Source organism: Pelobates fuscus, chromosome 6 (assembly GCF_036172605.1).
Source record: "Pelobates fuscus isolate aPelFus1 chromosome 6, aPelFus1.pri, whole genome shotgun sequence".
In the NCBI taxonomy this organism is placed as follows: domain Eukaryota; kingdom Metazoa; phylum Chordata; class Amphibia; order Anura; family Pelobatidae; genus Pelobates; species Pelobates fuscus.
In genome coordinates this window covers 125,521,680-125,535,781 of record NC_086322.1, presented here as the reverse complement: position 1 = coordinate 125,535,781, position 14,102 = coordinate 125,521,680, and the positions used below count along the sequence as shown (strand labels likewise).

General features: G+C 38.0%; 1 protein-coding gene across 4 annotated transcripts in view; it reads left to right on the top strand.

The window, feature by feature from the left end:
• The window catches only part of FNIP2 (folliculin interacting protein 2), a 76,067-nt gene extending 64,603 nt beyond the window's left edge, over nucleotides 1–11,464 (top strand). For all 4 annotated transcript variants that reach the window (XM_063458226.1, XM_063458227.1, XM_063458225.1 and 1 more), the window contains 3 exons: nucleotides 4,503–4,703; nucleotides 6,805–6,920; nucleotides 8,999–11,464. In XM_063458226.1, the coding sequence (XP_063314296.1) occupies nucleotides 4,503–4,703; nucleotides 6,805–6,920; nucleotides 8,999–9,077 (396 nt within the window). In that variant the 3' untranslated portion in view covers nucleotides 9,078–11,464. The remainder of the gene's footprint in view (nucleotides 1–4,502; nucleotides 4,704–6,804; nucleotides 6,921–8,998) is intronic.
• The last annotated feature ends 2,638 nt before the right edge of the window (nucleotides 11,465–14,102 follow it).

Genomic DNA, 14,102 nt, shown 5'->3' with positions numbered 1-14,102 from the left:
TGTTTATTTTTCCTGGATTAGGATTACCATTAAAATATATATACACAAACCAGTCAAGCCATAAGACTTGCTTTTCCCACAGAAATCTCGCTTTAGCAGTGCTCTCGCTACTGCAAGGGATTCTGTGTAGGCGTATGCAAATGAGCTCAACAAAGAACCACATTTTTGCCTCGTAATTCCATTTTATACATGGATTCATAGAAACCTAGAATGTGACGGCAGATAAGAACCATTCAGCCCATCTAGTCTGCCCAGTTTTCTAAATACTTTCATTAGTCCCTAGCCTTATGTTAGGATAGCCTTATGCCTATCCCACGCATGCTTAAACTAATTTGCTGTGTTAACATCTACCACTTCAGCTGGAAGGCTATTCCATGCACCCACCACCATTTCAGTAAAGTAATACTTCCTGATATTATTATAATTTAACACTATGTCCTCTTGTTGTGGTAGTTGTTCTTCTTTTAAATATAGTCTCCTCCTTTACTGTGTTGATTCCCTTTATGTATTTAAATGTTTCTATCATATCCCCCCTGTCTCATCTTTCCTCCAAGCTATACATGTTAAGATTCTTTAACCTTTCCTGGTAAGTTTTATCCTGCAATCCATAAACCAGTTTAGTAGCCCTTCTCTGAACTCTCTCTAAAGTATCAATATCCTTCTGGAGATACGCTTTCCAGTACTGCGTACAATACCCCAAGTGAGGTCTCACCAGTGTTCTGTTCAATGGCATGAGCACTTCCCTCTTTCAACTACTAATACCTCTCCCTATACAACCAAGCATACTGCTAGCATTTCCTGCTGCTCTATTACATTGTCTGCCTACCTTTAAGTCCTCAGAAATAATCACCCCTGAATCCCTTTACTCAAATGTTGAGGTTAGGACTCGATCAAATATTCTGTACTTTGTCCTTGGGTTTTTATGTCCAAGATGCATTATCTTGCATTTACCCACATTAAATGTCAGTTGCCACAACTCTGACCATTTTACTAGTTTACCTAAATCATTTGCTATTTGGCTTACCCTTCCTGGAACATCAATTCCGTTACATATCTTGGTCTCATCAGCAAAAAGACATAGACATACCTTACCATCAAGACCTTCTGCAATATCACTAATAGAAATATTAAAGAGAATGGGTCCAAGTACAGATCCCTGAGGTACCCCGCTGGTGACAAGCCCATGCTTCGAAAATACTCCATTGACTACAACCCTCTGTTACCTGTCACTCAGCCACTGCTTTACCCATTCAACATTATTGGAATCCTTAAAGATTGTAGTTTATTGATAAGCCTTCTATGTGCAACAGTGTCAAAAGCCTTACTGAAATCTAGGTAAGCAATGCATACTGCACCACTCTGATCAATTATTTTAGGTACCCAATCAAAAAAAGCAATAAGATTAGTTTGGTATGATCTCCCTGAAGTAAACCCATGTTGTCTCTGATCTTGAAATCCATGTGATTTTAGATGTTCAACAATCCTATCCTTTAACATGGTTTCCATTACTTTCCCCACTACTGAAGTAAGGCTTACTGGCCTATAGTTGTCCGACTCCTCCCTACTACCTTTCTTGTGAATAGGCACAACATTTGCTAACTACCAATCTTCAGGGACTACTCCTTTTAACAATGATTGGTTAAATAAATCCGTTTATGGTTTTGCTAGTACACCACTAAGCTCTTTTAATTATTTTGGGTGTATTCCATCAGGTCCTATTGACTTATTTGTCTTTACTTTTGACAGTTGAAATAGAACCTCTTCCTCTGTAAACGCACATGTAACAAATGACTAATTTGTCCGTTTTCCTAACGGAGGTCCCTTTACTTCATTGTCATTCCTTGGAGTATGTGTCTGCTGTATGCAACAGCTTTGAAACACAACTCAGGAACACATTTTTGATATATATTTTATTATTATTATTATTATTATTTTTAATGGTAATCCTAATCCATGTAAGTACCAATTTATTTATTTAATCAAAAAAATATTCCCAGAGTAAATAAGCTTAAGAAAGCGTGTGCACATAACTAAACTTATCCGTGACTTTAATAGTATTGCTGTTCTCCAAAACCTTTCCCAGTTTCAGAATGTATTTTCGTTATTATCTGGTAACCAAAGTTATTGTGATGTCTTGGCAAAGATTTATGAAAGAGGCAATATTCTATATTCTCCCACGCACTTATTCCGTTTTAATACATTACAATTTGCTTGTCTTTTTCGGACACCTGACAATGCTCACAGTTACTAAGTCTGTTGTTTCAGAGACTCTTGTCTATACAGGATTTCCCAAGTAAACAATCTCATTGTTAATAATTAAAATGCTTATTTTTCTATTCAAATACATTATTGCTTTTTAATGTGGGCTGCAATTTTACTACCCACTGTCCTGTTTTGTCTAATGCCGTTTAAAGGAAAATAATATTGCTGCTCTGTTATTTATTTTTTCCCCCCTTACATAATGTGGTCTAATGCATCTTTATGGTGCATTGTTTTCACAAATCTCAAAAAAATGTTGCCTGTTATTTAGTGTGACAATGTTTGTTTAACCACTTTGTCCTCTTTACATTTAACTTACACAAGTGCTGTTATTGTCTCTAATTAGGATTCAATTTAACATAATCCCAGAATGCAACATTAGAGCACTGGAAATTCATTATTCTAAGCAACGGAGTAGCAGCTTTTATATTAAATAAAATACAAAAAAAGTGGAAAAACAACAATACGTATAAAAATAAATATAACCAACTGGAAAGGGTAGGATATTGAAAGATCATAGATGTCATTGGGATCTATAAAAATCGATAATACAACATAGCGTAATACTGTATAGAAAATAAAGAAAGTGAAATATACGAAGAAAACTCAGACATATGGTAAATTCAGGTTCGTCACCCTCCTAGGGGTACACACAGATGTATTTGCAAGATGTCGCTCATATATGGGTAATCTTTCAATAATGCATAAGGAGAAAAGAAAAAGCCGCAATGGTAAAGTACAGTAAAATCACAAAAGGAATTTATTAGAATGCACTTACAGACCAACATAGACAATGGGCATATCTCCACATGGAGTGGAACTTAGATGGAAGTGTGGTACTGGAAACCAGGCATAGATGGAAATAAACTAAAACAACATATATAAACAAATAAAAGAATAAGCGTATATAAGTCCTCAATATATCAAACGCGCTTCGTCCTACAGCTTGGACCTCGTCATTGACGCATATCCTGTGCGTCTCCCAGTGGCGTGAGCCGATGATGTATTCATATGAATGAAATCCAAAGTTTGTGCGCATGCGTGGACTGTTCAAATGAAGTCCAGCGTTCGTGCGCATGCGAACAACCGATTCAGTGTGTGCACACATGTATACGAAAACCATGCGCACACTCGAAACTCACGCTTCCATCATATGTTCCACTCCATGTGGAGGTATGCCCATTGTCTACGTTGGTCTGTAAGTGCATTCTAATAAATTCCTCTTGTGATTTTACTGTACTTCACCATTGCGGCCTTTTCTTCTCTCCTTGTGCATTATTGGAAGACTACCCATATATGAGCGACATCTTGCAATTACATCTGTGTGTATCCGTGGGAGGGTGATAAGCCTGAATTTACCATATGTTTGTGACTTTTTTTCATATATGTTTCACATTCTATATTTTGTATACAGTATTACACTAGGTTGTATTATCATTTTTTATAGATCCCAGTAACTTCTAGGATCTTTCAATATCCTACCTTTTCCATGTGGTTAGATTTCTTTTTTTACGTATTGTTGTTTTGCCACTTTTTGTATTTTATTTGGTATTTGGTGTGGGAGGCAAATTTTTTTTTTACATTTATTCTTATTAATGTGTATATAATTTTGCTGTTACATTCTTTGTTACTGCAGCTTTTATTTTAGGCAAATGTAACTTGTTAACACTGAACATTTATCACAGGTTAAATGGACATTATAGCCACCAGAACAACTACAGCTTATTGTATTTGTTTCTATGAGTATAATCATTCCCTTCAGGCTTTTTGAAGTAAACACTGTCTTTTCAGAGATGTATTGATTCAATGTATCTCTATGAGGAGATGCTGATTGGCCAGGGTATTTGGCTTATGCTGGCTCTGCCCCTGATCTGCCTCCTTGACAATCTCCGCCAGTCTGTCTTCCTATCGGAAAGCATTGTGATTGGCTGAGATCATAACTTCTAATGATGTCAGCCAAGCAGGCAGATCAAGGGCAGAGCCAGCAGAAGGCTGGAATAAAGGTAAGATTTTACTATATTTAGGTGGGGCCAGGGGGACTAGATTATGTTTTTAACACAATAGGGTCAGGGATACATTTTTGTGTTCGGACCTTATAGTGTTCCTTTAAAGATTAAACTAATTTTAGCATTTCAGCAGATGCTGTCCTACATGTCTTACTGTATGGTGTATACAGTTGTGTTAGTTACTATTGTGTCTTGTTTTCCATTGTCCATTTTCCTTACTGTCTCTCTCAATTCTAGCACCCTGTGTTGGACGAGCCTTTAGCGGAAGCAGTTTGCATTGTAGCCGATACTGAAAGATGGAGCGTTCAGGTAGCTAGCAGCCAGAAGGTAACTGTGGACAACACAAAGATCGGCACAGATGTCTTGGTGTCTAGTCAAGTCTCCAGTTTGCTGCAGTCTATTTTGCAGCTTTACAAGCTCAGGACTCCACCCACTTTTGTAAGTTCCTAGTAATTTTTTTTTTTATTTTTTTTTTAATAATCTTGATTGTATCATCCAGAGGACAAGATTCCAAACTTAAGACGGATGTTTGTTAAATTCTTAGAAAAATGCAATGCAGGAAGGGACATCTAACATTCATTTATGTATTTATAAAATATTTTACCAAGTGAATCATTATGTATTTGTGTTTGAGTGATTGAATATTTAAATGTAAATTGATATAAATTGTATTTGTTAAAAATGTAAATAAAGGGCGGGCGGAGCCAAGCAGCCAAGCTGAGCGGTCGCAAGGGAGAAGAGCTCCGTGCAAAACCGCTCATAATCAGCCGAAATAGGGGCAAAACCCAGACGAAGCGATGATTAAACGACCTGGAGAACGGAGCCCTAGACCGCAGAGCAAAAAGCCTTGCACCGCGACCGGCGGCTCCTAACCGGGGATTGATCTGAGGCCTACTCAGACGGGGCGGGGAGGCGGCCGATCCCTGCGCTGTCTGCAGCCATTCCCTTGGAGGTCTCTCCGGCAAACTACCTCCCCCGCACCGGTGAGAATATCCGGTACCTAAAGCTTGAGACGCAGCAGCAAAGCCACACAGGTGATAGTCCCATGCAGCCGGACCATCACTGGCAACTATGGAGGACACCACGAGACCTCCGAGTGACGCTCAGCTGCCATCCCTGGAAGAAAGGCTGGACCGTCTATTCGACGCCTTTTGGGCGAAAATCCACCACCAAGGGAGCATGGATGTGCAGACCCCACCAGCAACGACCTACGGAGAGGCAGGGGTGAGACGCGCGGCTCCTGTCCGGGGCAATGGCAAACCTAAGCTGGCAGGAGGGAGGAGGAGGACGTCCTGACGGCTGTACCCAGAAACAGACCCAGGTACCTCCAAAGCTTCTACCTCCTCTGGGTATAGGTTGAAGGGGAACCCAGACGCAGGGAAGGCCCAGCGAAATCCGCTCGAATCCCTCCGTTGCCATAATGGACGCAATCCAATCCTTTTTGCAACCTGTACAGTTTGATGCCTGCAAGAACCATCACATATCTGTGCATTCCCCAATATCTGACATTTTTCTTGTATTTTTCGCTCTAGTTCTGCACCATGGATTTTCTCACCTGTTTGAGCTAAACAGCCCAGCTTTGTGCAGTTAGAAATGCTGCCTCTAATGCCAGACCTGTCGTAAATGTACATACAACATGCGACCACATAGCACTGTCATTTAAACTGTATTGTATAAACTGCGCAGAAATACACTGCTGCCTTATCATTAAGTCCATGCAGATCTTGCAGACTCTCCCCTGTATTATTCGGCTTTGACCTTTATGATTTAAATCTGGAGTCTTAGCTTACCTATGTGTTCCATTTCAGTGGTCTCTACCTGGGTATAAAACTTGGTATTAACTATCGTTTAATCTCTTCCTACCTACTTACATCTGCCTTGTTTAGAACTTAGACATGAATGTATAGCCTGACGAGAGTTAACTGCTTACTTTAACAAGCTTCAGTGTGATCATAGCTCATGTTGTATTCATGCCTCTACTACCTGTTTTAACCCTCTACCCTTCATCTAAAACTACTGTCCCATCTTGTTAACTAATCTATAAAAACAAAAAAGGTGCATTGTTACTGCTTTACTACTGTACAATCTTGCAGCCAATGTCTGGCTAAACTGTGATGTAACACCATGTTCCTGCCACGCACCACCAAAATAAAGAATAAAAAAAAAAAAATTAAATAAAGAAATATTGAAAAATATAAAATATTTTACCAGGATGGATACATTGAGATTTCTCTTGTTTTCAAGTATGTCCTGGGTGCATAATAGGTAGTTGATAACCTCCAACTTTGAAGTCTGTTTGACCTGAGTGTTATTATATACAGCATTAATATTGAAACATGGAAAAGTATAGTGAGCTCTCTTTAAAAATGACTGTTGATACTTACCTGAACCCTGGGATTTGTCCATGTTTAGCTATTTTGTTAGAGGTGCAGAATTAACATGAAACTGAACTTCTTGCCCCTTAGTAATGAGTTATATAAATGATAACTTATAATACTCATGGGTACCAATCGTGTCTGATTCTCTTCTGTTCCAACAGTGTGTGATGCATCTAGAGGATAAGCTGCAAGAGTTATATTTTAAAAGTAAAATGTTGTCTGAATACTTGAGGGGGCATAAAAGAGTCCATGTAAAGGAGCTTGGTGTTGTTTTAGGGTAAGTATTTTTCATAACAACATTTTAACCTCTTGTAATTCTATGTGGTTCACAGTAACTAATCTGGATAGACTGGATTGTTATAGCAATAGTGCCCCTACATCTTACCAGTGTTGGTTCTATGTGTGACAATGATTGTAAGGGTTGACTGGCTCCACGGAGGAACAAAATAAATAGTTACAGGGGCTGTAACGGCACCCCCAGGCATTAAAGGGGTTAAAACACAGTTTAGAAGATCTTCCCCTTCCAGAGACACAGGTACAGCTACCGCAGAACCCCAAACTCCCGAACAGGATACAAAGTAGCACTCCAAACTCCCGAACTGGAACCTCACGAACCAGAGCTGTGGTTTTATTGTTCTTATATACACATTCTTAAACATTAGTACCACCCACAGGGTTTTGTAAAACAACTAATAAACACGTAATACACAGTAAAACACTCCCATAATGACACACAATCACAATCCCTCCTCTCTATCCTGGAGATAATTGGGAAGTAATCCAATTATCTCCAAGGACAGAGGCAAAACTCCATTAACCCCTTAACCCCTTAAGGACCAAACTTCTGGAATAAAAGGGAATCATGACATGTCACACATGTCATGTGTCCTTAAGGGGTTAAGGACACATGACATGTCTGACATGTCATGATTCCCTTTTATTTCAGAAGTTTGGTCCTTAAGGGGTTAAGCACATGGCAGTAAAATACAATAAAATACACAAGGTTACATTTACATAAAATACAGACATGCAACAAATCCCCAGATAGCTTAGGTCTGAGCGCACATTAATACTGAATGGCACTCAGACAACATACATACAGTTAAATTGCCATGGAGCCAAAGTCTTTTATTACACAAATAGGCTCCATGGCATAGCTATCTGGGTTAAATGAGTTCATTCAGTAAATCCGTGAATGAACCGGCCGCGTGTGAACTGCAGACTGCTGCCATCCAGTGTTCAGTATGCGTAGCCGCGGCCACCCGGTATAGTCAATTAAGCTGCGGTTAACCGCAACTACTGGGTGGTCAATTGACGGCACACGCTCACTAACCGCGGCTTCTGGGCGGTCAATTAGCGGCGCTCGCCGGCTTCTGGGCGGCCAATTAACGGCGCCTGCCAGCTAGCCGAAGCTCCTGGGAGGCCAATAAACGGCTGTTTGTTCGGTAGATAGAATCTACCGAACGCCCGGGCAGAAATACATGAATAGACATTTCTGCATAGAAAAATAAAGTATTTAAATGCCGGTCCATAGTCAAAAGGCAGCAGGCAGGCAACCAGGCTCCTCCAATGCACAGTGGTGAGATTGGTCTCGTTACAGGGGCATATTAATCGCAATAACCACTGCAGTTCATGTATGGCTGACTGTGTTGGTGCGGCTTAGCCCAATATACTCTGTAAGAGTTAGACATGCCAATGTGGCAGTTATCTTCAGCATTAGCCGAGCTGCAGAAAAGGGGCTTATTTTTAGGCTCCAGGGGACCAATTTTTGTCAAACTGCTTCAGAACCGATTACCGTATCTCAAACTATGAAGGATGTTGGCGTCTGAAGGCTTTTTGCAAAAATAAAAGCATTAGACACTTTTTTTTCCCGTATGTTTTTTTTGTGTGTGTATATATGTATGTGTGTGTGTGTGTGTGTGTGTGTGTATATATATATATAAATGTTCAATACTTTGTTTATCAATTTTTTTTCAATAGCTATAATGTTTGGGTGGTTTTGTGTTCCTTCATCACTTTTGTTTGGAGGAGTGATGGAGGAACAATAAAATTATTTTAATTAAATTTTTTTAGGGGCCTTTTTTCCTATGTTTAATTTACTCCACTTTATAAATCCTGTACTTATGGCATGCCAACAAGTTATATTATTGGCTTATGGTTTAAAATTCAAATGTTGCAATTTCTGTCACAAAGGCCCAAGAAGAAACCTAGTATGGTGACTGCAGTTCTACTAAATTTGTCTTGCGGTTTTCTAATACAAAGATGGAAGAGTGAGCCTTTACTGATGCCTTATTTTGTGTTTTGGATATTAATCTAGATGTAATACACCTGTGTTTTTTTTTTTCTTTGTTTCAGGATTGAATCTAACGATTTACCTCTTTTGGCTGCTGTGGCAAGTACCCATTCCCCTCACGTTGCCCAAATACTTTTATAAGCTAAATTTTGCAAATCTCATTTCTTTCAACTGAAGAGAACAGAGACGTTCAGGAAGAAAGGGGAGGCACACTCTAGAAGCTGGACTGAGAAGAGCAGGAGCTGATGCTCCAATTTATTCCCCTGTCTCCTCTCTTGGAGACGGTGTTTTAATGTTTACATGGAGTATAAGGCATTATGGAGTTCCCTGTAGCCGAAGTGTTGCTTCACTGGGAAATATTTACAACATTTTGGGAGAAAACATAACACTACAGCAGTGGTATTTAATTTTGCATTGTAATGTGGCTGGCCAACAGCCTGTCTGTGGATATTTATTAGGTTTGTGATCTCTAAAAGGTTATTGGATGGAAGCATGTTGTCATTGTTTCTGTAGCATTGTTGGTTATGAAAGTAAGAATGATCAAATGATCTTCTGTATTGCATTAAAAATTCTCTCCACTGTGGGGAGAAGAGGAGTTTATAACTAAAATTTCACACTGGCACTCAAGTTGCACTTACCCTCAAATATGATACACCATCCCATTCCCTACCCCTGTCAGTTCTCATCAATTCCCTTTTTAATAAGTAATCCGTTAAACATCAAGTGGCTAAAGAATCCCATCACATTCTTGCACTTGGGAAGCACCGAACATTAAATCTGTCTCCTAGTTTTGTGTTTACCAAGTTTAAACGTCAGCTGCCAATGTATATTATTTTGTTGGACCTCTGTAGGTTCGTTTTGGCCACATTGCCTAGAACTTCGTGAACTGCCACGGTCTAGAAATAATCTTGCAAAAGCAATTAACAGAAACTGCAGGTGTGCATATATAACCAGTTTTTAATAAATTGTTGCTTTGGATTTTTGTAAGTCAAAATGTGGTCCTATCAGTAGTGGCTTCCGTGTGTTTTGAAGTTAGGTAAACAGGCCCCAGTAATTATTATTTATCTATGAAATTTAATTTCCGTTGATATCACTACAAGATCTAATTTCCTTTGTGCCATGAAGCTGGAAGACTAGAGTTTGCTTCTAGAGCCTTTGTATGTCACTCATACTGCCCATGTATTTTTGCACCATTTACTAATCATCCATTAATCACTTCAAGTGGTAGACTTTCACATTTAAATATTAAACAAGACAAAATTCACGAAGATTTATTTCAAATTGATGTCAAGTTACTTTATTGACATAGCAGGTATGTATCTCTCCAGCTGATAAGCTAGCTACATCTTCCATGATTTTGATGAAGAGATGAAGACTTACAGTTTGGCTTCTCCTTCAATCTACGGTCTAAAAAAAACAATGAAATTGTAGCACGTAATGTGTGTGTTTTTTTTTTTTTTTTTTTTTTTTTTTTTTACCCATTTTAGTTTCTTTATGTTCTGCATGGAAATGTGCTATAGACTAATTATTTGCAAAATATAGCTTTTACCTGTGTGCCGTTAAGTAGTTGCTGACACAATAATTGATCAGTAAAATTACCTGGAAACAATCATTTTTGCATTAAATAAAAAAATATATATATATATGGGTCACACTGAAGAACACATGCATTCTCAACAATTCATTGATAAAGCTAAATTTTAGATAGTTTTATGATAAATTTTCATTGTTTTTTGGCTTGGCAGGGTATTGTTATTTTTTTCTTTCAACACACTGGAAAGTTTAGTCATTTTTCCTGTGAAAATTATTCAGGTATAACATGCCTTAAAAGTGGTGGAAATTGAAATACATTGCAACAAAACATATTCTCCAATCACTGTAACAGCGGTGATTGTCACAAAGACTGGGTAAGATTCTAAATGCTGCTATGTCCCACTTAATTTGGTCAATACTACCAATATCCAATTCACATACTTACACCTGTGCCTTTTTAAGTGGGTATATGTCTTTTTATATCCCACTGGTATGATGTTTGTGATCATGTAATGACAATCCTAGAAGTCTAATTTCTTAAAGCAACTCACCAGAGAAACAAAGCGTACAGTTTATATGGACTTGTTTTATTGACATGGGGTCAGTTTTAAGTTTGCAAAAGCTCATCCATAACTGCCAAATAACAAAGACACATTTGTGTATAACGTGCAACATATGGTTTATGCTGCATGGGGAAATTATTTACAGAGCTGGTGTACTGTACTCTAGTAAGACAATGGGAGTAGCTGGAAGACGACCACACTTTACAACTTTAATTAACTAGTGGCATTTGCACTTAGTAGGGGTTATTTATAAATAACTATGGAGGGAGGTGGAGAGTTCTTAAAAATGAAACGATTCCCAGGGAAAGAGCATGGATTCTCACTGTGATTGTTGCCCTTTTAAGAACTTTATCCAGTAATTTGTTTTGTGTAAGCAACCCCTGCTACGTCTTAACTTTTCATGAACAGGGCTCACATTTTTGTAATCATGCAGGATCTGTGAGCGCAGAGATGGGTATTGGAGGAGGTGTCCAAATATATTTTCATTGTGCTATTGTAACCTTTTGCTATGTTTTGTCATGGAGGGACCTATTCTGTTTTTTAGTAAATCCATGCTTCACGTACAGTGTGCTGAATAGATGTAAAAGGGAATTTGGGTATGAATTTCACAGCTGGAAATTCTTGCTTTCTTATTGCACATCTTACTAGTTTTAAATGTATAAAACGGTTATTTATTTTGTTTATAAAACTTTGAGTACCACTTTATACAACTACAATTAATACAAAATGAAACTAAATTTTACAAAATTGCATGTACTTGCAAAAACACCAACAGGATCCAAATTGACCTTCGCCACTGTCTTTTCTGCACAATACTACCTCAAAGGTTGTGGCTTAGAGTACTGTCTTACATGTTTTTATTAAATAAAAAAATCTTTCAGCATGTTAGCCCATAGAAAAATGTTGGCTTGCTACTATTTCATATATGGGAGATTTAATTTAGGGGGAGGGGAGAGGAGGTTTGTAGGGTATGACACTAAATTGTATACAGAGACTGAACACTAATTTTTTGTGTCCGGATATCCCAGTGATGTAATCTGTAGTGTATGTCGTGCTTGTGGAATTATTGAAATGCATTTTTTTTTCTCTCTTTTATCAGTATTTTATCAGGGTTAGTGTTAATTATAGATTGCCAATGTTTTAATTTATTTCAGAAATGTGTACTCCTTGAAAGCCACTTTGTGGTACTGAGTTAACCTTGAGACTAAACCTTCTGGTTGAAAAAGGTCAGTCTGACAACATTCAAGCTTGGCTTGATTCTTATTTTTATATTTCATAGTTAATAGATGTTTTTCTTTCTTTTGCAGCACTTTTCTTAGTTTATAGTGTATGGTGAAAGAGGGCCAAATCTGTAGGTCTGTTAATTAAAGCTGATTAGTTAAATTTAGTCTTCTTCACAAGAATAGTGAACCTAAATACACTAGAAATTTAAGAGCTGCTCATGTTTGACTGCACATTATTCTTCCTCTCTAAACTCACACAATATGCACTGTTTACTTCACAAACAGCTTTTGACTTTTGGACATATTTTAAATGTGCTGTATAATTTTCAATATAGTTAATGTGGAATTTGGTGCAATAACCTTTTTTTTTGTTTGTTTTCTAATAAAAAGCAACATGCCACCATATCTTGGTCTTAAAATTTTGTTTCTTTACTTAAAATCTTGTGTGAACATGCACTACTATTAATATGGAGGGCCTTAAAATTATATTTTAAAACATTTTCTAAACAATAGGTTTCATATCCTAGATAAGGGGTAGGAAAGCTTTTAACAACACTGTGCCAAAACAAGACATTGAAGTTCTTTAGTTTGCTGGTTCGATTATTTTTTTTATTAAAGTGTGTGTATGTTTCTGGCTTCTGCCTGTGTTCTGTATGGATATTGCATGCTTTGTAAGGTTGAACTTCTGCATACACTCATCAGCCACAACATTAAAACCCCTGAGAGGTGAAGAGAAGAACGTTGATTATACTATCACAATAGCACCTATCAAGCAGTGGGATATATCCGGCAACAAGTGAACAGCCAGCTCATTAATTTCATGTGTTGGAAGTAGGAAAAATAGGCAAGTGAAAAGATCTGAGTGACTGACAAAGGCCAAATAGTGATGGCTAGGCGACTGGGTCAGAACATCTCCAAAACGGCAAGTCTTGTGAGGTTTCCTCAGTATGCAGTGGTTAGTACCTACCAAAAGTGATGCAAGGAAGGACAACTGGTGAACCGGAGAATCTGTGATTATCCAGAAAAAGGATATGACCCATCTAAACATGGTCATATAGTCAACAGAATTCTTCCAGGCAGTCAATTGATATTCCCTCACAGTATGTTAAATTTCCTGAGGAATTTACTCTTGTCTCTAATAGCTGGTCCTTAAGTACATGAAACAAGCAGAGGTTACATCCTCACCATACCACAAGCAGAGGCTACATCCTCACCATAGAAACGTGAAAGCTCCACAGAAAATGGCATACAGGTGCCGACTTTGGGCTGAACCAGACTCAGAGGTCTTAGACTTAAGTATGCTTTTACATTCAATTAGCAGCACACGTGTGCAATAGAAATGCCTTCGTATTAGTAAACAGGCAGTACGTTGCCACTTTACTAGCTGTTAATATGCTACATGTATAGTTATGTGTGTCTATGACAAAATCTGATTTATTTTTGGTTTTCTTATTATTTGTTTATTGCCTATACCGATGCTCAGTATTTTGTTGTTCTACTTTTTTCCTTACTTACATATAATGGAGACTATGTACACTATGTGTACAAACTGGAATAAAGTACAACTAGGTGAAAAAAACATCCTTTGGTGAATATACAGTATCTTACAAAAGTGAGAACACCCCTCACATTTTAGTAAATATTTTATCTTTTCATGTGACAACACTGAAGAATTGACACTCTGCTACAATGTAAAGTAGTAAATGGCCTGTATAACAGTGTAAATTTGCTGTCCACTCATTAATGCCTAAGCCATTGGCAACAAAAATGAATACATCTCTAAGTGGAAATGTCCAAATTGGGCCCAATAAGCCCAGTCTTTAATATTTTGCCCAATTAGTCTTTAA